The sequence below is a fragment of the Stylophora pistillata genome, chromosome 10 (assembly GCF_964205215.1).
Source record: "Stylophora pistillata chromosome 10, jaStyPist1.2, whole genome shotgun sequence".
Classification (NCBI taxonomy): domain Eukaryota; kingdom Metazoa; phylum Cnidaria; class Anthozoa; order Scleractinia; family Pocilloporidae; genus Stylophora; species Stylophora pistillata.
Window position 1 is genome coordinate 11279596 of NC_142528.1, and position 26604 is coordinate 11306199.

Consider the following 26604-nt stretch of genomic DNA (forward strand, 5'->3'; position numbering starts at 1 on the left):
GTTTCTAATACTTCACAATAAATCAAATAAACAAATTGGATTCGGTTTAAGTTTAAGATATCGAAAATCACGATTCATTTCCTTAGCGGGTCGGCCGACCACACTAAACGCTGCCATTTTTCCCTTGTGCGTGGGATCCTCCCCCGCGCAAATCACGGTTCTTGAAAGGTGGATCATAAGCGCCGTGCACGTTTTTCCGTTTGTAAAAAGAGCGTAAATTAAGCCGGCTGGGAGGTGCCCACGCATTGACATTAATAAACTGATTGTTGAATCGCTGCATTACAAGGGAATTACCTTGACCGTGACGACTCTCGGAGGACTGTGTAATATTTCTTTAAACAAGTGGATTCGAAAAGCCAAATAATTTTCATCACTGTGTTTTTCCCTAAGTCACTTCTGTTTAAAATGATAGTAACTTTGTTCCTCACTAATCGATGTAGGTACGTTTAGTGCTGTGTAGTTTGACTTGTGGTCATGTGACTGACACTCCTCTATGTGCTACCAGGTGACCTCGAGGCATTGCAATCTTCGCTCATGGGTCTTTTATGTGTACATGCTAAGAGGTACGCTTCTTTCACAAGACTACTTAACAGTTTTCAAGGAATATATTATCGCATTCACAAATGTTTCTTCCTCTCGGCGCCAACTTTTGTAATGCGTCAATTCAGTGTCCACTAGACACAGAACGTTAATGGAATTTCTTCAGTTATACGCCCTATTCAACTTGTAACCAAAAATAGAGAAAGAAAAACGAAAAATATCACTCATGCTAGGGTAAAGGAGCGAACAACTGATTGTCCTTTGAGTTGCCCCGAGGAACTCCGAAGTTTTTGGTATGACCTGGAGCATGTATTTTGCAACCGCAACTACTAAAGAGATAATTCTAGAAAGTGAAGAATACTAAAACTTCCTCTTGATGTCTAAAACAGAATACGGAAAAAAAAAAAAAGGTTTCAAACGCCGCATTTCTCTGCCAGTCAACGAAAGAGAGGGCGGACATTTCATAATAGGATTACGTGGGACTGAACGTTGTCTCCGAATTTTCCGCATTTGGAAACAAAATCTTCGAATACTTCTCGCAAAAATGGTGTCAGTAGGGAAGTATATTGATGCTTCGCTCCTAAGCAACTGGAAGTAACTGTCGTACCACGCGCGTTTGAGTCACTCTCCATTAGTGTACTGATGACGCTTTTGGGAAATTGGAAGACTCTCGAAAGGCTTGTCGACTGTACTCGACGTTATCATTTTCTTGTTTTTCCACTGACATCCTGCGTGGGTTAGTACGCCCGTGAAACGATAGAAGATGCTGTCTATTGTTTGATCTTTATATGGTTACAGCAGAAAGAAAGCGATACATGATCAAAAAAAAAAAAAAAAAAAAAGAAAAAAAAATCAGAATATCATAATTGAATAATCTCTAATCAATTTTTTTTTTCTAATTTCGCAATGTGAGGAAGTACTATGTTATGAAATGTAATTGACGTTTTAAATAACAGTGAAATAGAAACTATGCCGGTAAGTTTGACTTCCCATTCACCGGTCGAGCAAGTGTAAGGATTCGATACTGTGGACTGCCGTGTTAAGCTATGGAATTTTTACTGGACGCGGCGTCCAAAAACAAATTCCATACCTTAACACCGTACTAGAAAAGAGTGACGATTTGAGCCAACTAAAAACCCATTAAAATAAAGAAATTCAAAAGGATGAGCCAAGAATGAGTTAGAATTCGGCCGGTATATACTAGGAGTGAATAGCGGGAATGTAGTCTTCGCAAACTTAAGCTTCTTAATCAAGAGTTTAAGAGCGAATTTCAAAGGAAAAGTCATGGTGGAGTTAAAGAGCTACATAGCGATTTTTTCAGTCAATTTTAGCATCAGAGCATTTCCTTTAAATTGAATAAAACCCACAAATATTCGCCTGCCCTCAAGGATTGACGGGGATACGTCGAAATATTACAAGAAATCTTAAAGTTTTCGAGAGTAATCTCTTATTTTTCTTTGAAATCTTGTAATTTTTTTTTGAAGTGAAATGCAATAAAAAATGCCGAACTTCCCGATCGAACTTCGTTTCTTTTCAAACGGTACAGTGTCAAAAAAAAGATATATTTCTAATGAGTAAAGAGAATGAAAGGTAATAAATAAAACGAACAGAACTTTGAACAGAGCATTTACAATGAACGCATGCCAGCTGCATTAATGTAAAATCTCAAGACAGCGCCGAAAAATATATTTATCAATCTCTTCCAAATCTTCAGTGAATGAATAGAGGGGGTAAGTTTCTAAATAAACTATGGTGCTGCGTCGGTGAGGGAGTATAACAAGATAATTTGGTTTTATCAACTGACTTGATAATATAAATTGCCCACCGCACGCGCACCGAGTTTCGGAAGCTGTTTCGAACATTAGCCCTCCGCTAGAGCGAATGAAGTGATTCGTCATTCGTCATCCTCGTCGTTTGTCATTCGTCATCTTCGTCATTTGTCATCTTCGTCATTCGTCATCTTCGTCATTTGTCATCTTCGTCATACGTCATCGCTGTCATTCGTCACGGTCGTCATTCGTCATCGTCGTCATCTTCGTCATTCGTCATATTCGTCCTTCACTCTGACGAAGCTCGAAACGTCAGCTTTAGAAACTGTTTATGGAGGCCAATTTACAAATCTTGGTTTCTTTTCAATCACACGCCCATTACTTCAGTAATATTTCTCCAAATTCCCTTGTAGTATGGTGTACGAGTCCCTGGAGAAGGCGATTTTTCTGTAGTTACTACTTCATCAGCCAAAGTTCTTGACGAGATTTCTTTGTTGCGGTTTAAGGCTCTTCTTTTCGCGGTTTTGACCGTTGTTTTTTCAGTCCGAGACGAGATGATTCTCGACTGCCGTGATGACTTCGTGTGGGATTTACCATAATAATGACGTTTGTAAAATTCATTCGTGGTCTGATTTGTAAGAACAAGGTACAAGTGAAATAACGAGAATCCTGTCATGGCCACACCAAAGAACAAAACAACTAGAAACAGAATTGCCAGCAAGGGCTGCCGAACCAGCATATACTACAAGGAAAAGAGAAAGGGAGTTACTATAATAAGTTTTTGCTCAATGTTTTTTCCTGTTTTGATACTATGATTATTCTGGGTTGGTCTTGCGTCACTCGAAATGTGCCGTCGCAGGCCTGATGGACAGTGGATTGAGGAGTCTGGGTCCGAGCCCTGGTTAGGGCATTGTGCTGTGTTTTCTGGAAAGACACTCTTCTCTCCCAGTGCCTCTCTCCACCCATGAGTACTGAATTGGCACCAGCAAATTGATATTTAGGGATATTTGAAGAATTCCTTGTGGTTGATGGTGACGAACCCGTTCTATCAAAAGGTTCCACAAGGGCATAAATGGGTAGGGATGAACTTTTAGGTAAAGTTGACAACATGCTGGGGAATATCACCAGGGCCAGCCCAAGTGGAGAAGTATCACTTCCTGTTTCATGCTAAAGAGGCCAGGATGAGCTCCAACAGCCATGCAAGGTGGTCTCAAACACAAGATATATCTTCCATCCACTCTTCATTATGAAGTTCTGCCCATGAGATAATATAGTGGGGGCATGCAATGGATCTTGTTTAACTATGACTCTTTGAATACTAACTGTTTCATTGTGCAATTTCAATAAAAATTACCTGAGATAGAAATCTGATTCCTACTGGATAATACTGTCCATCATAGGCTTCATACTTCATGTTGATCAAGCCCTCTGAGAGCACAATATATGCATACACAATTGCCACCACAAATGTCACATATGCACAAAGTATTGCTGAACTTGCGATGAAACACAAGAAGAACTTGTAGTTTTTTTTCCCAACGCAGTTGTTAACCCAGGAGCAGTGATGGTCAAAACGACTCACACACACATCACATAGAGCTGATGAAATAAAAATCATACATTCACAAGAACATGTCAGTGGGTAAAAGGAGTAACAGAGATAATGGCAGGCTGCATCAAACAGCACTTTCTTTCAATTTGAAATGGCTGCTATTGCTGTCATAGATGGCCAAATGCTGAATAAGCTGGACTCCAAGTGGAGAGGTGCAGACTCAAGCCCTTGCCCTGTGATCTTGTTGTGATCTTGGGAGAGACTTTCAACTCTTTACACCCTGACATCACTTTAAGAAATGAACAGTGGTTAAGTGTGGTCTGTACTCTTATTGACAATGATATTTGTCCTCATGTGCAGTGGTCAAAATGTTATGGACTCACAAGTGCAATTATGTGAGTCAGCAACAAATTTTGATCATTGTGATGATAAATGTCCTTGTTGCCAAGACTACAGACCATGCTAAACCACTGTCTATTTGTTTTTTATCACTATATCTACATCAAATAAAATGTGTGTGACTATTACTTGACATGTTGACATGAGCAGTGTTGTCTGTACTCTCTTATTGACGATGGCAAATTGGCCAATCAGATTGGAACATTATAGCCAATTGTGGTAAAAGTCAATATTCTCCATACTGTTCTCTATACATTTCCTGTCACACCCATAGGAAGATTTTGTTTTAAAAATTCAACAACCTCTTAAGTTGAGGATCATTTTCTTTGTTCTCAGAAACTGATTAGTGGCAAACTAAGATCAGTGGTTCAAAAGCAGACCCAAATTTTTTGTTTTCACAGAAACATGTTAATATGTTCCTTGAAGCTCCCCCATAGGGACTTTTCAGCCACAATGTAGACTAACTAAGTGCTTGAAAATCCCCACTGGCAGGAGGCAGACCAGTGGGCTATTTACAGAGTGCAGCCAAGGAGGATTTGAACCCGGGACACTGGATTACAAGTCCAACACCCCGACCACTCGGCCACACCGCCTCCACTATGCTGGTTGATATTAAGTTTTACAGTCAATCTACATGACTAACTGCAACTGAGTCCTCCCTACCCAGAGTCTAGCACCCTAGCCATCAGGCCACTGTATCTCCCACACACATTCCAGTACCTGTATGTAGTTACAGTTAATGACAAATAATTAAAAACAACCCTGCTTGAATTCAATGTTTTCAAGGGAATACTGGTTAAGTACCACACCACAATTAATTAATTTACTTACAGCAATGTTTTGATCTTGCTGGCTTAATAAACTTGCATGTATTACATCCTTGTGTTGTATAATAAACACCATCAGGGTTATAGTCATTCATATACTCAGCATGATTTGTCACTGTTATCATACCAGGATCATGTGTACAACAAATCCAAAACAGCACCACATTGATGGCTATAAGAATATATGTAACAATGCTGAATGCATTTATTTTGTCAAAGTAAGGAATGACTTTGAAGCTGTAGATAGCAGTCCCTCCACTAACAAGGAAGCCATAAAGAAGCTGGATACAAGGATTTCTGGAAAGAGACAAAAATTAAAATGTCAGAAATGAAGGTGTACAAGCAAGTGTCAAGTCAAAAATGATTCACTCTGACCAAGGAATAACACTCAAAATGTCAGCTTAAGAACCTCTCTTAACTGTGGCAAAATCACATTATCGATTCATGTGATAAAATTAATTATTAAACGAGCCAAACGTCAAGAAAAAAGAAAAACTGAATACAGAAGTGTCTACTACAAAAGTGGAAGCAGTGACCTGATAAGTCATGCCACTCTGAAGTTAAACCTTTAAAATACCTTAGCATACCTTGTAAACAACAGATAAGTTGTAACACTTCTTATGATGCTAGTTAAAGCTGTTGGAACGCACTTTTCAAAAGTAGCCTTCGTTGAATGGGCAACCTAAGTTAACGATAAATAACATTGCTTTAATTTCAGCCACGAAAGACATATGGGCGCATACTCAACTCAAAAAGGTATATCTGACACATTCTGCGACTTTTCATTCTAATGAGAACGAATGAATTTAGCTTAGCGTTAAAATAGACTTTAATTCAGCAATATGTGCAGGAGAGGGGTACTTACTGAAAACAAGCCTCTTCGCAGAAAGCCAACCAAACCAGTTCGATGAAAGTCAGCACTTCCAAAAAAAACTACATACGATAGGGTCACGAAAACTAAAGTATATATTAATGCCATGAACAGAAAGTCCATCTTTTTTGACTTTCACAATGCAGACGATTGCACATCATTTTTCGTCCGCCATCTTTGTTTACCATTGGAATTTTAGTGGTGTATGAGCACATGTACGGTCCACCCAACGACCACTGACTATCTATGGGCTCAAAATGATTGCTGATTGTTTTTTGCGTTGTTATAACAACTAATAAGAAGCCAATCAGAAGGCAGCCAGACATCTGTTGCATAGCGCGGACAAAACATCTTCTAACTGTTTATATCAGAGAATTTTACGTTTGAGAGTCATTTTGTGGACAAGAATTGTCTGGGTAAGTTCTGTCGCTTTGTTGTCCTCGATTTTGCTGCAAAAGATTCGTTTCTCAGCGAATTTACGTTCTTCAACAGAGCGTGAGCAAATTGCATGATCTCCAATTTCTATCGTGACGAGGATGTTGTACACGTTGCCAATTTATTTCAAGCAATTTTTTAGCTTTTCTGGTTCACTTATATCTTATTTTAAACGAGAATGAACATCGTTTCATTCCTTTTTAGTTCCCCGTATTCCTCACCAAGGTCTAGGCTGATTTCAAACCACAGAATGACTGCGAAACTCAACTTTCTCTTTGCCATTGCTGCCCAAGGCAAACTGGCTACCAAATATCGAAGATAGGCCTTTTTTTCTTATTGACTCAAACCTTTTTTAACCAAATTAATAACATTTTCTCATTTCCTTGTAGGCTCAAACAATATGGCCTCTATTGTGTCTCCTATCGCTCAACCTTCAGGACCGAAATCAGTTTCCCGACCCAAGCGCTGGAGCGAGGAAGTGGAAGAAGGTAACAGCTACTTCCTTTTTATCTGTGCACCTCACAAGATTTATCATGAAATGGCCAACGATCATAACATTCTTTACTGCTATGACTTTCTATAGCATCTGACTAACCTTTGTTGTGAAATTTGTTTTTTCTAGCTTACAGATTTCAGATCGCTGGCTATAGAGATGTACACGAGTACCGCGATGTCAAGCAAAAAGAACCCGTAAGTTCCACGAGATATTATTTCCTTCAGGACTGTGTATTGTTTTACTTCTTAATCGTGGCTATTAAGCCCCCATTTTGCAAGGTTTGAAACACTTTATGCATACAAAAGGAGATAGAAGAACTTTTGTAACTGTCCGTGGTGTTTCCTGCGTGAATATGCATGTATAATTCTGGTCAGGCGACCAAAATCCGTTTGCTCCATCTAAGGAAGGAGTTTGAATTTCTGTTCAACCTTAATCTTTTTATCTGCAAAGTCAAGCTTATCATCTAGATAATCATAATTACTTGGGAATTTTGTCAGGCTGACCTTTCCTGAGCTTCCCTATACCCACCAGTTCCTTGGTTGTGAGAAATTTATTGAGTCACCTTCGAAGAAAGTATTACAATTTTTGCTTCAGAGTGTGTAAAATCTCTCCTGTGAATTAAAAAAGCGATTTCTAACAAAATTTATCTTTCAGAGGAAGGTCTTGTGAACAAGTTAGGTTTATAGTATTTTGTCCAAGGCCATCCTGTTTACTTCTACCCCTAGTCTGCTTTGAAACAAACAGATTTTAAAATTAAAGTGATTAACTTAAAGTTCTCTTATAATGATTATCCCTCCTTTTCTTGACATAGGATCGCTGGCCTCATAATGGCTATGTCAAGAAACTTCAACGGAAAGATGGCTGCTTCATTTACTTTGATAAGACCAGAGAATGCACTGACAAAGACGTTTATAAATGCAAATTGTATGGATATTGATAGTGCCACTAGAAAATGTTGTTCATTGAAATCAATGTAATGTCAGATTGCAGTTACAAGAGGGTTCCTGAAGCAATTAGGGAAAATCAAACAGATCAAGTTTGATTCCAATCTTTGAGCGTGACACATGATAAGAAGTGAAAATTGAGGAAGTCTTTGCTGTTTTTAGTGGAATATTATTTAAAGACAAATTATAAAGTTACAATTTTCTTTTAGCCGTGGTATTTTCCAGTAGCTGTAAAAATGTCATTTGTATGTACCCACAGTAAAGTTCAAATATCAGTTTTAATATCAATGATTATTTTGTATCAACTTAATATATAGCAAAGATTGTGTACAAAGACAAATTTCATGTAATGCTGTGTATTAATTAAAGTTCAATATAATTATGTAAATTATCAAATAGCTTTTACAAGGGTTCAGGCAAAATTTCTTATCACAAATTCAAGATATTTCTCAAACCATTGTTTCAAGTACATTTTTATTCCAAATGAGAATGCAATTCCCTTGGAATGTGTTAGTTAACAGCTATTTGGTGCTGCCTGTTAACCTTTATGTAGCCATCTCAATTATTATCCCCCTCTAGTTTCTCATATCAGGAATGCTTGTTTGTCAAAGCCCATCACCCCCACCCCTTTGTTTTACTGAAGTCAATCAACTGAAATACATCGAAGAATAACCAACATATCTGTTCCCCGCTTTTATGCCCTTCATTAACCTCTTTTTTTTCATATGCAACTTTGGGGATCACTCATTACTCATTTTATCACTTGGGAGGGTTGCAGAAGAATTTATTGGGGGGGGGGGGAGAGGGGGGACATGTGTTATAAGTTTCCTCCAGAGCAGTTTTCCAGTTGGGTGATTAGCCTTCTTTGAAACAACAGCTGAAAAATACAAATTTGTTGCCTTAGAATAGTTATACCAAGAAGGTAACTTATAAGCTCTGACCTTGTGTACTTTATCCAATTTTATGGGCTCATCTCCTAAATTTAAAAAGAGGGCACGACAGAAAATTGACTGCCAGTGGGGAAAGATCAAATTAATCATTAATTAACAAAGGTGGCAAAAATGAATTTAACCAAGACACAACCAAAATCCTCCAACCCCTACTTGTTCCCCTTATTTCCTCCCCCCCTCCCAGCAATGAATGTAATGACTAGTCCCTTAACAAAGATTTTAGGTGTTGTGTACATTTTAAAACTTTGTGCCGCATTTTCTGCATTTTGTGGCCAATTCTTGTTATAGCAATGTTTGATGTTCTTTACACGGAAGATATAGAGCAGTCTGATGGTTATTTCCATTCTATGCAACACAATTTATCAACAGTTGAAAGTGGACTTGTTTAATGAGAAAATTTAAATGATAGTGCTTTATAGCCAAAGTTTGTAAAAACATCAATGTCTGCTGAATAGCCACCCACTGCAAGAACCTGAAAAAAAAAAAAAAACAAGGGTCAATCAGGGCAAAATTAAGAATTCACAGAAAAACTTATTCAGATTTCAATATTTTCATGCAGTTAAATTAACTTTTATGAGGTTGGATTTGGGGAACATCATAAAAAAAAAGAGAGGTCAAAAAAGCCAGATGATAAATGTATATCCTATGGGTAGGTTTCCTTGAAATCCTCTGTAAGACAGGAATGTGAAATTATGAGTGACCAAATTCAGCATCCACTGAAGACCATGGACAGTGGCTGCCCAATTTTTCATATTTTTTGTTCAAAATGTTAACTCCCTTTATGCAGTATCTAAAGATAACTATGACACCAATCCAAACATGGAATGGGCCCATCTAAACAAAAATTAAAGACTTGACTGTTTGAACTAAATAACAAAGAAGTTCTAACTAAATGGAAAAACTTTGTTTTTGATTCGCTGCCTACAAAGGAAGCCCCTCCATGTTTTGTACACCCCCATTCCAACTAGCATAATTTGTAGTCAATAATTCAAAACAATTATAATGGATAAAAGAACAGACAGATAAACTGTTATTCAGCTACCTTATTCTTTGGAGACTTATCATTGATTTGCATGGTAAAAACTGAGTTTGGTGTGCAAGGAACATGTGTTTTTGGATCCCCATTAATCTGCCAGTGGAACACTGTTGGTTCTGACCCCGCAGACAATATCTTAAGGAGAAAATAAGTAAAATTCATTTTCACATAAAAAAAAAGGTAAAGTGTAAAAAAAAAGTTATTAAACATGTATCTTCTATCTTTTCAATGGAGCCAAATTTCAGTATAAAACAGAGCTATATGAAACTTCATGCAGTTTAAAATGCTTCAAGAAGCATCACATTTTGGGTAAAACTAGCCTCTGCACAGCTGCCCCCCTAACCCACCAAAAGAAAATCACCTCCAGGATTTTCTTTGGGAAGGGGTCAGCTGTAGGCACAACCAATGCAAATCTTACATTGGATGGGATCTTACTCTCAAATCTGGTTGCTTTTCACAAGAATGTCATAAAATTTTTCCATAAAAGGAACTCTTAACTCACTTTGTACTGTATTAGTCAAACAAAGGATGAACCCATAAACCTTTGCTTTCATTTTGTATACTAGGTAATAACATGATTAGTTATGTAGTTTAGTGTTAATAAGCATGAACAAAATTTTCAAAGACAACACAATGGGAGAGTGCAATTTGTAGTCTTTGAAAAATTTACAAGTGCTTATTTACCCAATTGCATGATAAAATTAATCATATTGTAACTTATTACCGGTAATAATTTATGTGAAAAAAGCATCGCACAAAGTCAAGACAGATGAAATTTTGACAGCGTGCGCTATTTACAATTTAAACTTAGTCTTGTGTTACAACTTTGCAATCTGTTACATGAAAAATGCTCTTGTTTTCAGCCAATCAGATGAGCATAACTTTATTCATGTATATTATTTAGTAGCATAACCAATGGATAACTAGAATCAGGCTTGGTATAGTTGATTGTTAGCCCGTCGACACCCTAGAGTGACCAGCATCTAATTTTCCCTTACACTGTCACCACCAATCACATGCGAATGCGATGAGAATTAAGGACATGATCAACAATTTAAGAAACTCTTGATTTGTAAACAAATTCTCCTTGTCGGCACTTCAGAAAATGTATAGAGAACAGTATAGAGAATATGCATGCTGATGTTAGGGTGTTAAGGGTTGGTAGTATCATCACTTACAAGGTCATCATGCAAAAGAGCAGACTGTTGACTTGAAGCTGTTTTCAGAACACTTGTACAAGTCATGGACCTCAAATGCCACACTGACAGGGATGGGCCACCACCACAGACCTATAAATGAATGCAGAATACAACTCAATTGGATAGAGCACCGAATATAGCTCAAGTCATGGACCTTAAATGCCACACTGACAGAGATGGGCAACCACCACAGACCTATAAATGAATGCAGAATATAGCTCAATTGGCGGGAGTGCCGGATTGTGTTGTGCGAGAGGTCGAGGGTTTGAACCCTGTCTGGACCAATACTCATGATATTAAGATAGCTGACGAGAATTTACTACCTTTCTATAACAAGAAATGGATAGATATTCTAGTCTTCTTGGATAAGGACGAATAAACAGTAGGCCCCGTCTCCTGCAGGGTTAGGGGTAGGAGACATTAATTTCCCACACACGAGATTACTGAGTGGTGGATGTCCTCCCCTGGGGTGGGATGGGTGGGTGTTGGCCCTGAAAAGCCCTGTGGGGAGTGGTCAATTAACCTATGTAATCTACGTAACATATGAATGTGTAGAGAATAAACACAACATGCAGGTAATGGCCCATGAACAAACATTGAGACATGTGCCCAGGAAACTGGCTGAAGTACACAAGGTCAAGGCTTATAAGAAAATTTCTTGGAGTAACTATTTATAATTACAATTGTGAGGCAACAAATTTGTATTTTTCAACTGCTGTTTCAAAGAAGTCTATTAGTTACCCAACTGAAGGTGGAGGAAACTTACTAAAAGTATATAACATTATATTTTGAACACGTCAAACTCTGGAAAAATACTCATCTGCTCACCAGCCAGTCTTCACTCTCATCAACAGTAACACAACCTATCCAAGACCCCAAATGAGGCCTGTGTATATCCTGGTGTGAAGACATACAAAATCAACATCTACCTTGCAAAACTTACAAACTATGTAAAAGTAAATTAAGTGTACTGTATCTACAATTTTGCTTGATACAGAGTACTTTACAAAACGTCTGCCATGCAGCATTTAAGTATGATTTGGAAAAGAAGTGAAAACTAAATGAGTAGGTCCCTGACTAATTGGAGCTCAAGATGTAAAACTGCTAACAATACTCAATTATATTAAAAAGAGAAAAGAAGAAAAAACATACATCAAAGTCTTAAGAGCAATGAAACTGACTTTTGAGTTCATGACTTGATAAAGGAAGAAAACCCCACCAACTGTATGGCAAACCTTTCTATTTTTACCTCATTTTTCCAGGGTTCAATGATGTCAGTCATAAATCCTTTTGTTCTGTAATCTAAAAAAGTTAAGGAGAACGAAAACTCTTAACCAAAAATTCTAAAAAAGAGAACATGACTGAGGTTGTAGCCATTTTGGCTTAACCAATTGGCCAATGTAGCAGATTGTATTTCACTGTATGGTTCATTTAACGAAAGTTAGTTTGGATGAAAACCATCACTCTCGATTGAACCCAGAGATACAACATAATAAACATCTGTAAATTATGGAACCTTGTTCTTTTCCACTCAGATTCACGGCCACTTCGCTTTGGGCTTGGACCATAAATCCAAGCACAAGAAGCTTGGTCTTTAATTTGTGGTTCAGATCAAGAAAACAAGCTTGGTAAAAAGTATTAAAACTTTACTGTAATTTCATACCCCATAATCTCACAGTGCCGTCTTCTGCTCCACTTACGCACTGACTGTGTTTTGTTCTGAGGGTAAGGCACTGAATGTAATCCGAGTGACCAGAGAGTGTGTTCTACAAGTCAAAACGAATATTTGACACTAAGTGAACATCACTTGACAAAATATTCTTTGACAAAACACCATTCGTTAATTTACCTTTAACTTATGTGTGAAATGAAACTATCTTTAAATGTTACAGTGTAATAACAATAATAATAATAATAATAATAATAATAATAATAAAGAGTATTTCTATAACGCACAACTCCAATAAATTGCCCATGGCGCTTTACAACGAATAAAAATAAATTATAAACAAACTACATTCACTAACATTCACTAACAAACTTTTTAAAAAGATAAGTTTTCAAAACGCTTTTAAAAATGTAAACAGAAGATCTCCTACGTATTGAAAGAGGCAAAGAGTTCCACAATCTAGGAGCACATACTGCAAATGATTGATCACCATAAGTTCGCATTTTTGAAGATGGCTCTACAAGGTTGCCATTACTAACAGATCGCAGAGAATAAGAGCTCCTACAATAAGTTAAAAGATCAGACAAATACGACGGGGCCTTACCATTAAGAGATTTATAAACTACCTTACATGTCCCCGACTCAAGGTCCCACAGATAAATATTATTGTCCCCACAACCTGAGAAGAGTGTATCTTCCTGTAATAACACAGAATATAAGTAAAAAGCTACATAAATATTGAAGTCTATAAGTTGTTTAACAGCCAAGTAAGGGACAATCAGGAACAGTAACCTGATTGGTAATTCTCCCCTCTAGCTGCGACACATTTCCTTGTTAATTGGTTGTGTGAATTTGGTGATGTTAGACCAAGATATCAACTTTTACCTGATAAGTTTGACTGAATGAGTATTGTCATTCCCTGTTTGCTGGGTACTGTATGGATGTAATTATTAAAGGGAGAAGTTCTATTTTTAATCATTTCAGGAAGTTAAGGGGTTGATGCCATTGTGCCATCTTTGCACCCATCTATTTAACAATTATTCGCCGAAGGTGTGGTGAAAATTGTCTAATTAAATCCCCGAGGAGAAGTCGAGGGGATTATTCAACAATATTCACTGAACCTGAGGCAAATAATTGTTTTGGTATAATTTCAGAACTACAGCTGTAAACAACAGAGAAATTTCTAAAATCATAACATTTTAATAACATTTATTAACATTTCATATAAACCGCGTGGAGTGGTTTACATAGCGTCATATAAGGAACCGCTCGACCAATCACTCAGCTCTGAAATTATACTAATTTCTGTTATATGACAGTAGTTTTATGAGGTGTTAGAAAAACATAAATTTTGTTAATTACACTATATCTCCTTCTGTCAAATCAAGACATGTTGATCTCATGTTTGATGGAAAACCATAAACTCATACCTGCAGGCAGCACTAAATGGTCAAGTACTTATTCCACATTTACAACATTTTGTCAAATTACTTTAATTAATTCCTCTTGTTTTGTTTACAAAATGTGGCCCTCAATTGCTAAAATTCATTAAATCATAGTTAGTAGAGGAGTACTACTATGATTAGATTAACCCTATAACTCTCACAAATGTCCAAGGTAGAACATCTCCTTGCTATACTATTATGTACAACAGTAAGGAGGCAAATGATGAGAATAAAGAAAAATGTCAATCAGAGGATTATTAGTTGATCTAATATCACAGTCTCCCAACTAAGATCATAAGAATGGTATAGCAGACAGTAAGGAGAATAACTAGTGAGATCTTGGGAGTGAAAGGGTTCTATATGTAGCACTAAACAGGGCTTGACATTAACAGTAGCCCACTAGCCACAGACTAGTAGAAATTCAGTTTTGGCAAGTGGTTTTTGATTTCCACTAGCCAGTTTGGCTAGTAAACAAACTGGAATTGTTGTAATGTCTAAGATGTTACTAGCCACTGGGCTAGTAGGTTGAAAAGATAGTGTTGAGCCCTGCTAAAAAAAAAAAAAAAAAAAGACTAAAACATTGAGGGGACAAAAATCAGATCCTGAGTATATATTCAGGGTTCGTACACTTTTTTCAGGCCAAAGATTCACGGACTTTTCAAGGACTTTCCAGGACCCTACTTAGAAATTTCAAGGACTTTTTGTAATGAAAATTTTACATCAAAACCAAGAAAAATGTTTCTGTTAACATCTATGTTTTGGGTTTACAGATGGTGCAAAACAAAAGCAGATATTTTTCGATGTTCTTCAATAAAAAATCAAGGACTTTCAAGGACCCAAAACGAAATTCAAGTACTGTCAAGGCTTTGAAATCAGCCTCCTGAAATTCAAGGGTTTTCAAGGGTTTTCAAGATGTGTACGAACCCTGTATATTACAAAAACAATATCCATTTGATTTAGAATTCCTGTTAATCAAACAAGCATTGTTCATTTTCAAAGGCCAATACATACCTGCTCAGCAAATACTAGAGCATTGGTTTCAGGTATATCCAGTGATGCTCTAAAAAAAAAAAGATCAATATTCACAGGTCCAAAGATAAACTTTTTTAATAATCATGGAGGAAACAGAATATTGGTATTATGTCAGAAAAATCCTTTTCAAAGACTTTTCAATGTAGCTCTCAGAACACTCTCCCCTGTTACTTGTTCAGGAAGATACACGATTTATTGAATGAGGACCACAAAGATCATGGAATGATCGACCCTTTACACCCTAACAATAGAGTGCATATTCTCCATACTGTTCTCTATACATTTCCTAATGTGCTGAGTATTGAGAATTTTGTTTAACAATCAAAAGCTTCCTGACAATAGTTGGTGATCATTTCCTTTATTCTCCTGACCTTAATGTGTGATTCAGGGGTGATATTGTAAGGAGAAATTAGATGCTGGTCACTCTTAGAAGTCAGAGGGTTAAATTGGGGCAATATTCAACAAATAAATAGAGACCATAAAGGGATTTAAAACCGCCTCCCGGTTAGCTCAATGGATAGAGCGCTGGACTGTTGTGCGGGAGGTCGAGGGTTCGAGCCCCGGCCGGACCAACACTCAGGGTCTTAAAATAATTGAGAAGAATTTGCTACCTTTCTATAACATCAAGAAATGGTTAGATATTCTAGTCTTCTCGGATAGGGACGAATAAATGGAGGTCCCGTCTCCTGCAGGGTTGGGGTAGGAGACGTTAATTTCCCACACACGAGATTACTGTGTGATGGATGTCCTCCCCTGGGGTGGGATGGGTGGGATATAGGGCGCACTTAATTTGGAGCCTCGCTCTGTTGTGCGACCCTCACCACACTCTGGTGAAAGTGATTAAATAAATAGATTCCCAGGTCAGTGTAAGTTTACAATACAAAATATGCTGTGGGGGCAGGGAATGAACATGTATTGGTAGACTGTATGTAAGTAAAATATGATGAAGACAATAAGATAGTTCTCATTTTATGAAGTCTCTTAATATTGCAAAGAATCTCACCTGGCAGCAGGGGGTTGCAGTGTCCAGGCAGGAGAAGGAGCCTAAAAATTTTGGATTACAAATTAGAAAAAGACTGTAACACAGAATGGAAAAAATTAACACAGAAGTGTGTGATGAAATACCAACCCTGTAAACACATTGCGAGAAAACAGATACCCTTAATTAAAAATCTAAGATCAGAATATAAGCAGAGTCATGAGTATCATATCCTCACTAAACATTAATTTTAAGAGAGCACTCAACTTCACATATGGTACATGTTTTTTCTCTTTCTCAACTACTCTTTGAATTAAGCTTGTTGAACACTTAGCCAACAGAACCTCTAGTATTAGGGGTATATAATTATGCACATAAGCCACAGTTTAGCTCAGTTTTCATAGCAAGAAAGATATGCGAGTAACACTGCTTTCACTGAATAAAGAGCTATTCCCCAACCTACCACCTGCCCCCAACCTACCATCTGCCCCCACCCCCCCTGGGTGGAGAAAGGCATTGTAAGAGTTTTAAGCATCTTGCTCAAGAACACATCACAATAATTATCTCCTTCAGGGTTTGGAACCTGACCTTTCCTCAAAGAATAAAGGCTGATAGTTTCTAAAGAAACTGTTTGGGGCTTTCAGCGGTGGGGGTAACAAAATAATTTGGATATATCAACAAAGTTGAAATGATAAATTGGCCACCGTTGCGATTACAAAAGCTGACGTTTCGAGCGTTAGCCCTTCGTCGTCTTTTGCTCTGACAAAGGGCTAACGCTCGAAACGTCAGCTTTTGTAATCGTTACAGTGGCCAATTTACCATTTCAACTTTCCTCAAAGAGTTCACACTATCAGCCATATACCCAACATCTCCTATTCATACTGAAACTAATTACACAATCAATTATTGTTTATAATATTAATTGTGTATAAATACCCTGGTTAGTGTAAATATAGAATTAAAGTAAAGTAAGTCCTGTGTAAATGCTAAGGTACACCAGTTAATTATACGTGACAGTGGCCAACTCGAAAGCTATGCTACTTTGGTCACTGTGCACATTTTACTTTTGATTATTGATGTAATTTACTGTTTCTTATATATTCTGACTTTTATAATCTGTAGTAACCTCTTGAAATAGTGCAAATAAAGAGTTTCAATCATCCAGTGATAAATGTAAAATTATCTAGACAAATATTCACCTCTGTTTTATCTAGAATTTCATCCCATCTCCATCCATGTATTTCAGATGAACCACCACTAAGTTACAAAATGAGTTAGAACTGAACAGCAATGCAAAATTAACAGCTAAATAAATTTATAGAAAAAAAATGCTTGCTTACTCTTAAGAGACAGATCATTTGCTTACTAAAAATTATCCCCTTAAAAAATGATCATCAATAAGAGAAGAGTTACAATCAAATACCTGATTAGAAATTTATCAGTAGATATAAGACTGTAAATTGGGTTGCTGTGACCTAAAAGAAATTTCAATGTTTTTTTTATTAAAGAAAACTCAATGTAGCTTTTATATCAGTCCTGCACTTGTTAACTGCAAAACAAAATTATTTTTCAGTAATGGTGTTCTGCATTAAATGGCCTCATATTGCTAATTTATAACTTTCTGACTAGCCATAGACAATGGCTTATAAAAGAGTTATGAATGCACTTCCTTAAGGCAGCCGAATTTTAGGCATTGTGTATTCTGTAGTAAGATCAATTACAGTCCAGGAATTCAACTGGCAGATAACACTGTCCAGTGGATAAATTGCTAACCAGCACATGGGTGCCAACAAAGCTTACTGTGCTACCCACCAGATAGATATTCATGCAGCGAATAGTGTCATCTACCCTTTGAACGGCCAAGACCTGATCCTCATGCAAACAACAAAAACAACAACAACAACAACAACAAAACAAACGAACAAAAAGACAAGGAGCAGAATGGGTACGTGCATTAAGTACCACTACATAGAATATGAAGACAAGTGTTAGCAGGCATAATTACAGGTGGCCCAAGCTCTGTCACAGGCTCTTTCACAGTGAATATATAATTAGAGAGTTTGTATAGTGGTTTAGTTGGACTTGCTTTGAGCTCTGTAAATGTAAAGTTGTGTGAAATAATCAAAGAAATGGTAAATTGGCCACCGTTACAGTTATGAAAGCTGATGTTTCAAGCATTAGCTCTTCGTCGGAGCGAATAGATGAATTGAGGGTTGTGTGCGCTTTTAAAGGCAGAAAATGGAGCTCAGTGATTGGTGGGAACATGGTAACAAGAAAAACATGAATAGATTAATGGAACAAAAAGCGTTCGTTGATACCTGTGGGATTTAGACTGCTGGTTTGAAAGATGAGCTTTTGTTCTCTCAACGAGTCCTCCCCATAGTCTTCTAACACCAACCCTGCACACATACTGAGGTACCTCGGGTAAGAGGATATTTGACTAGGGTCCAGGTTGACTGTGCATTAACAGTCTCTCAGCTGCACAAGATGTTCCTTCCACGCATTAGAAGAATTCAGAATGGCCATTAATTTGAGATTCTCACTGGATTGATTGCTCGACAAACCATCTTTTGTGGGATTCTTTTCGGTGAACTTAAAGGGCAACTATTTGGCATTTGTGCTGCCAGGTTTTGATTCGAGGGAAAGTCTTTAAGAGTCGTTTTCAATCGATTTTGGCAAGCATGTGTCAACAGAAGTTTCCAACCTTCCCATAATTTGTGCACGGTGATTTAGGGTGTCAAGCTAAAACACATCAAGATGGCCTCAAGTCGCGAGGAGAACAACATAGACCACTCTCTATGAAGGTAAGCCTTTATTTCTTTGATTATTTCAAACAACTTTACGTTTACGGAGCTCAAAAGCAAGTCCAACTAAACCACTATACAAACTCTTTAATTATATATTCACAGTGAAAGAGCCTGTGACACCTGTGGCATAATCTGAACAAAACTTTGCCATGGCAGGTGAGAATGAGCATGCCATCTTCCAGAATTGCACTACGTTGCAAATATGTACATGGTCACAGTAATTTAGATTAAAACAGCAGAAATTACTCTTGTTTGTGGTATATATAGTCACCGGTCCAACTGCTCTCCTTGACATGTAAGACTGGCAGACTTGAACAGTACGCAGTACTGGAAGAGCTACAGGTATACGTGTAGACTTACCTTGGAAAAATATTATTGGTCTCTTCTTGTCAGATGAAGCATCCGGTGCTAGAGCAGAGGTAATGCTAAAAAAACACAGATGTAGAGTTATTTATAAAATTGACGAACAAAATATTGGAGTAACATAATATTAAAACATACAACCTTGATTTGTGATTAAATCCAAATCGTGATGTGGCTTCATTGACACATCCTTATTTCACGTTTATCTATGGAAAACGGAAAAAAAAACAGACAGACAGACGAGTAAATACCGAAATGACCCTTACCTGAAAACCGCAATTTGTCCAAAGTTGTTGCACGCCGCTAAGAAATTGCCACATGGTGAAAAGGCCACTGCAAACACTATAGTGTGAAGTTCCAGACGCTTCTGATAGATCTGATTCTAAAAAATATCAGAATTATTATCTTCTTAGTCATAAACTGCTTTCTGAGTCTTTCTCGCTGTGCAAAAAAACCACTAAATTTCTATATTAGAGGAATTACCTGAAGGTCTGCCGCCATCTTTGTATTTGCCGCTTCTAGGAAATCCGCTGACACGAAAACAACTTTATCCGACTGTCCTTTCATCCTTTGGTCCTAATTAGCTACCCCACTCATTCATCATGCAATAAGCAACACGAGCCGTGTTCGACCCTTTTTATTATGCCTTCATCAACAAAATGGATAGGAATGATACAACAAACAGCATACATTTACGCGCGAAGGTGCACAAGTGCCTCGCCCCGAGAATATCGCTGGCGCAGCATAAAATTGGCAAAATATTCAATCCCCTGACTTTTCACGAATCCTTTTAACAGCATCGCGCTTGGCGAAGTAATATTTTGTAAAACTTCAATTGAACAGCTCCGGCCTGTGTGCGAGATATTATTACACTAATATGTCGTTTAAGAGTTGAATTTTCCTGGATGTTTGTAATCTGGACTCATCTCTACCGCTGCCTTTGATGCTGCTCCCAGACAGGAAAGCTGTAGAGCTTAGCTGCAAAATCACCTTTTATGAGGCCCTGAACTTATACAACATCATGGGGGATTTGGATGGGCTTAGAACTTGGAGGAAAGAGTTAGAAAGGGAACAAAAATAAAGCGTTTAGAAATGAGTTTCAGAAAAATTAGTCGAAATCTGAACGTTGTCAATCAACTGTTTTTTAATAACGAATCACATTTGATGCGTAGAATAAACTAAAGTATCAGAAGGAACTTGTTAAGTTGAAATTGTGATAGAAAGCACTAAAATAAAGAATAGTCTCGTTGTTTCCCATTTTTGTACTCAGTGATTGGCAAAAGGCCACTACGCATGTCATCATGTTGTGAGTAAGATAGTCCGTAACTTACAAAGACTTCTGGATCCCGAAGTGAGAACGACTGAAAATGAACGAGCAACCGAAGTTTATTTTTGCTGGGATCACATTTCATTGTGGAAGTGCTATTTCCAATATGGCGGCGAAAGCGTCCTAAGTTGGTGAGTGTTTCGTGGACATGTACATGTTTACTTATAACAGTTTTTCAGTCACATGCACAAGGTAACTAGGTTGTAATTGAAGAAGAAAAGTGTTCAGAGAGGGTGTAATGAGCAGGGCAAACGAGCCGGGAGTATTACATCCGGGTGAGGGATCTGTTATAAGATGTAACCTTTTTTTTGGGTACGAGCCCATAACTGGGGGATGTACAGCGGCAGTTTACCGTATTTACATTAAAAGTTCAGCTGAAATTGAAAGAAAATGAATCTTCCTTGTGAGGAAAGTGACTTAGCAAAGAGATAAAATGGCGCTATGAGAGATAAAGAAAATTGTATTGCCAATTTCGTCTCAGACCAGGTGGCAGAGGGAAGGAAAAGGGAGATGACAAAACGCGGAGCCCTACTCCATGGAGTACCCTATGGAGTACTTAAATGGAGTACCCATAAAAATCATGTATTGGTCAGATAAAATACTTTATAAACATGGTAAATCGTATAGATGTACACGTCTTAATACATTTTGGGCTTGCCAGCTCTCCGATTGTCACAGTTCGATACAGTCCAGTATTTTGGGGGGCAGGGGGCTCTCAGTCCTACTAGTTCCTCCATTTTGGTTTTACCGGTACCGCTGTGTAATGAGTCCTTTGACCGGGAGACAAAAAACTCCATATGAAACCCACTGTTTCGAGTTTTGCACGAGGTAAAATATTTCAGCTTACTGCATTTTCCAAATCTACCGCCCCAGCCAGATGTGTTTGCAGACCCATCGGTGTTTTTTTTTGTAACGTTGTTGTTGTTTCTTTACACATCTCAATTTTATTACGCTATAAATAGATGGGTGAAGAAAAGGTCAGTTTAAACACATGAATTACTTTCTTTCGAGTCCTAGCTTTTATCCTCATCGCTTCACACAATTAAGAAACACATGAGGCCTTGTGTAACTTGTGTTGATAGATTAAACGCCACACCTCTTACAGACTATATAAACAGGTATTTTGAAAGTCGTAAAACCACAGGGGGCCCAGACAAGCAACGAGTCTGGTTGTTTATTCGAAATATAAAGGAATGTATGGGAGAATGTTAAAGAGTCTTATTATCGTAAACTTATATCATGAAATGTCTGAGTTAAAGCTCAAAATAAATGTAAACCTACCTCACTTGCTGTGTATTGTAGTTTCTGTGGCTCTAAATGACGAATTTGAGCGATTTGGTGGGTTTTGCGTCGACTGTTACTATACGTTAAAGAAAACCCACCAAATCGCTCAAATTCGCCATTTAGAGCCACAGAAACTACAATACACAGCAAGTGAGGTAGGTTTACATTTATTTTGAGCTTTAACTCAGACATTTCATGATATAAGTTTACGATAATAAGACTCTTTAATATTCTCCCATACATTCCTTTATATTTCGAATAAACAACCAGACTCGTCGCTTGTCTGGGCCCCCTATGGTAAAACCCGCAGCCGATTGAAGTGCGTCCGTACTTTTGGCCTCTTGAAGATCACAAGATGAAGATGGTAATCGGTCTATTAAAGAAAAGGTTCACAGATTACATTTAATTAAGCCTTCTGTTTGAAGTGGCCAGCAGTTCAATGTCATTAAATTCAAGATGGCGGTTAATTCGTGGACTGTATCGAACTGTGACAATCATACAGCTGGCAAGATCAAAATGCATTAAGATGTGTACAACTCAACGATTTACCATCTCTTTAAAGTATTTTATCCGACCAATATATGAATTTTTAGGGGTACTCCATTCAGGTACTCCATATGACTCCATGGAGTAGGGCTCCGCGTTTTGTCATCTCCCGAAGGAAAACGACCTAAGAGAGGTTGAAAGGGGATGTTTTGAACTTGTATTAGACCTCAACAGCTTGGGAAATATGCGGAATTCATTTCTGCACTCCTTCTTTCTAGAAGCACTTAGAGTCAAACGGAAATAGACAAATTACAATCGCTTTCAGGCACTGTGCCGTAATGTCCCTGAACTATTTCAAACAGCAAACATGTTTTAATTGTACTTACAATTCTGTATTCCTTTCCCGAAGTAAACCTTGTATTCATGTTACGATTCTTGCTCTGTTCGCACGTAGAAATTATTAACGAGATAGCGTTCCCTCTGCAGTTTCGAAGTGCGTGTTCTCTTTTATAGAGATATGCACCTAAGGATGTTACATAACTAGACAGGGACTAAAAATAATTTCGTGCAAAACAGGGGAACACTCCAGAGCCTCTTAAGTTGACTGAGAAAGCCATTCACCACCAGAGACAAATAATCAGTCAGTGCTACCGACTGATAGCCATAGAATTCATCATGGTCATATTTCAATATAGATCTATCAGTGTTATTCTCTAACCTACGACGATTCGTTGGCAGAGTTTCTCTTCACTCTCTCACTCGGATTATCAGCTTTCCTAAGCTTATTCCAGCCTATACAGCTCATAACAAAGTTCCATTCATAGGAGTCATAGAAATGACTTAAACCGTCTCTATCTCGGCATTTTGAACAGCGTCTTCAGTTCCAGACCGTAATCGTGGTGTGAGCTGCGGTGGCCGGTACGTAATTAAGTAAAGTGGTCAGGAAATTCTGCACAGATGATTTCTCAGTAACCTGGTATTTAATCCTAACTTCGAGTTGCATCCTTTAGAACAATATCATTCCGAATCTGAACACTGATGAATTCCCCGTTTACTCATATTTACAAACGATTACTTTCAATAAACAATTTTTTCTACGCGTATGGCGATTTGTATACCACTTGAGGGTCATTAGTTGTTTTCAAGCACTAACCATGCTATGATTAATTAGATGGGCCGATCAGAACAGAAAACAAAAAGTTACAAGGAGGCAATCAAAACTCAAAGTTAACCTCTGCAGATCGGGGAGAGGGAAAACCGATGCAATCGTAGATAATTTTTTGTACTCAAAAATGCCTTAGCATTGATCCAAACGATTGTTTAGCCGAGGATTTATATGAAGTATACTTTGTAACGCTGACCATCCTACGCTCAACAATATAAACTAGTCTACTTTGTGGTATTATTCGTAGAAATTATACATCTAAAATCTTCATTGCGATCTTAAGTTGAATCACCCGTTATTAATTAAATTTACCACCGAAATCATACAACCTGCATGTTTGGATACTGTACTTTATTCCAAACTAATCATTTGTTCGAAGGTATGACGACTGAGTAGATGCATTCGAAAAGTCCTGGAATTTCATGAGAAGTCATTATAATAACACGATCGTTGTACGTGATTTACTCTAATTATTCAAGTGAAACGACAGAAAGCAAATGCCTTCTCTTTTGTGTTGGTATTAAAAAGACTTTGATAGAAAGTAAAATCTATGTTCATTTTTAGTAACGGTGAAATTACATGTTATATTAAAGACATATTTTCCAAACACCACCCTTGAGGACCCCCCTGGTTTTTGTTTTGTCAGTCAGTTTGTCCCTCAAGTACATCCCCCTTAGAAACAGGCACTTTTCCTTTCCCACCCTTTCCCCTCGTCTTCTCCAAGCTTCTGTATTTCTTCTCAGGGAAAATCTCCTCGTACAACTCTTCAGTACGATCAATAAGTTTTTCAAGTCGGTTCTCCAGCTTTGAAACCGAATCTTCGTGCAGACCTGTAACGTTTGAGGTGAAGTTGGGGTTGGTAAACACGTTGACGGCCTTGACGCGTGATGCAGCCGTCTCCCAAAGGACCTTGCCTCGACTCTGTGGTCTCTGAGTCTTACCGATTCCCGACCACAGCTTAAAGCGCTCGATGATGAAATCGACGATCTCATACTCGTTCGATTGCTTGTCATTGTCGTGCTTAACGACGATGAACGAGTCCACCACGATGGAAAGGAACATGTTGATGAGCACAAACGACATCATAAACATAAAACCGAAGAAAAATAGAGGACCAAGGACACGATTAGCGTCGCGCATCTCAAAGTAGGCAGTCCTCCCCAACATAAGGCTCAACAGAGACGTCAGCGAGGCGATGATGCTGCGGTAGTTGTACAGAATGGGTCCGAAGACTAACGACGCGAACATCGTGTAGGCGAGGAAGACGATGCCCCAGACAATGCTGAACATTAGCAGTGGGTAGTAGGCGTACTTAAGAGTGGAGGACAGGAGTGAGAACCGCTTGTTAAACCGGAGGAGCTTGTTCAGTTTGATGTTTGCCAAGAGAACGATCATAGCCAGGATAAACGTGTACGTCTCGTTCCAGTACCCAGCGAACTGAAAGCTCTTGAAGTTGAAAGGGTCGTGCCTCACTAAATCCAGCACATTTCTAATTGTGAGCGTGCGATAAACGTACATTGAAATGGCAGCGAAGGTTAACGCACTGATTCCTATCTCCACACAGTTCCAAAACTCTTTGAGGTAAGCCTGAATGCCGAGTTTGTAAATATGTTTCACCTCGCGATAAAAGAAAAACAATGTGAACAACACAAATATGACCTCGATCGTTAATACGAAGAACATGATGGTCTTGGTGAAGTCGTACAGTCGCGCGGTTTGGATGCTAAGGTACGGAATGGCTGCACCAGTGGCGGGATACTGTGCCACCAGAGTAACAATAGAAAACAGATTACTCTGTGCATTGTAAATTGTGAATTCAGTTAACACAGCGCGTGTACGCCGCTCAATCCACATTTTCTTTTCAAGATCTCTGACACGGTCGAAGTTGTCCCTCCCTGGTTCAAGAACAATTACGTACCTGTGGAAAGAAAATTTACACGAATATATCTTTCTCTAAAGAAAAAACAATGATGCAACAGTTATTGGTCAAATTCGAAAGGAGAAATGTTTATAAAATTGTCAAATGCAGTAGATATCGTCTTTATGCGGCTCTGAGCAGAAATACACGTTAACAACTGTGTCTTGTTGGAAAGCCATGAGAGCTTTTCTTTTCACTGTACTGTGGGGAGACACATGGCTCAAAAAGAGCTGATATTTTTCAAGTTCATCATTTGAAATCTGTGTGTATCTCAACTTTATTTAACCCTTGAGCTCTCAGAAGTGATGAACATGTAACTTCTCCCTGTGATATCCATACATTGTCCAGCAAACAGGTAATGAGAATATACTGAACCTTACTCTGTTAATTAATTGGCAATGAAATGTCTAGCAGCTAGAAGGGAGAATTAACAATCAGATCCTTGGAGTTACAGGGTTTACTATAGTTCCCTTGACATACGTCAACACTTGCAGATCATTTGTATAAAATTACTTTTTTTAAATTGCGATTCTCGTGCCGAAAAAAAAAAAACATCAAAATAGAAACGTAAGTCTTTATCTTCAAGAAGAGTACGACATTTTTTAATTTCGAGGACATGTTTCGATGTTACGAACATCATCGTTAGTTACAGAATATTGAAAAACCGTTAGGACTATATGACAACTAGGCGAAACATGCATAATTAATTATGATTAAGTGACAAAAATTACATATTTGAGTGAGTAACAAAGTGTTGGAAAGAATATAAAGCCTAAAGCGTAAGCGTCATGTTGACGTGATGAACTTGTTGGTTTAAACTAGGCTTTTCCCGGTTTATGTGCATAGCCTCCTTAAGTTTAACTTGAAATTTAGTAGGGGCGGAATCAAGGATTTCAAAGCAATCCGCAGAGCAAGATTGACGACAACTTTCTGAGTTTTGTAAATGTTTGAAGATATGCGAGGACTTGTCTGAAAAGAGATGTTCACGGACGGGTGTGGAAAAATGACGACCAGTTTCGCCGATCTAGCAAGCATTACAGCAAGCACAAGTAAATTTAAAAACCACACGTGAACGAAGTTCTCTAGGGACAGAATCCCTCACTGAGAAAAG

At 38.1% G+C, this 26604-nt stretch overlaps 4 protein-coding genes across 4 annotated transcripts in view; 1 reads left to right on the top strand and 3 right to left on the bottom strand.

Moving 5' to 3' along the window:
* Positions 1-1406: 1406 nt before the first annotated feature.
* Positions 1407-6160, bottom strand: LOC111321602 (palmitoyltransferase ZDHHC4-like). Its single transcript, XM_022924537.2, has 5 exons — positions 5953-6160; positions 5675-5769; positions 5092-5384; positions 3664-3908; positions 1407-3051 (listed from the first exon to the last, which is right to left on the bottom strand). Exons 1-5 carry the CDS (start codon positions 6079-6081, stop codon positions 2677-2679), a joined length of 1137 nt encoding a protein of 378 aa, XP_022780272.2. The 5' UTR covers positions 6082-6160; the 3' UTR covers positions 1407-2676.
* Positions 6161-6247: 87 nt separating this feature from the next.
* On the top strand, positions 6248-8221 carry LOC111321598 (meiosis expressed gene 1 protein homolog). The gene is made up of 4 exons (XM_022924533.2): positions 6248-6374; positions 6783-6881; positions 7016-7083; positions 7701-8221. The coding sequence occupies exons 2-4, from the start codon at positions 6794-6796 to the stop codon at positions 7824-7826; spliced, it is 282 nt and encodes a 93-aa protein (XP_022780268.1). The 5' UTR covers positions 6248-6374; positions 6783-6793; the 3' UTR covers positions 7827-8221.
* Positions 8222-9152: 931 nt separating this feature from the next.
* Positions 9153-21168, bottom strand: LOC111321597 (THO complex subunit 6 homolog). Its single transcript, XM_022924532.2, has 14 exons — positions 19797-21168; positions 19580-19695; positions 19311-19375; positions 17567-17618; positions 17343-17400; positions 16168-16208; positions 15144-15192; positions 13314-13385; positions 12682-12784; positions 12268-12320; positions 11847-11915; positions 10998-11108; positions 9826-9954; positions 9153-9255 (listed from the first exon to the last, which is right to left on the bottom strand). The coding sequence occupies exons 1-14, from the start codon at positions 19878-19880 to the stop codon at positions 9169-9171; spliced, it is 1089 nt and encodes a 362-aa protein (XP_022780267.2). The 5' UTR covers positions 19881-21168; the 3' UTR covers positions 9153-9168.
* Positions 21169-22645: 1477 nt separating this feature from the next.
* The window catches only part of LOC111321625 (polycystin-1-like protein 2), a 36995-nt gene continuing 33036 nt past the window's right edge, over positions 22646-26604 (bottom strand). Inside the window, exon 27 of the mRNA XM_022924567.2 lies at positions 22646-25493. Within this exon, the coding sequence (XP_022780302.2) occupies positions 24218-25493 (1276 nt within the window). The 3' untranslated portion in view covers positions 22646-24217. The remainder of the gene's footprint in view (positions 25494-26604) is intronic.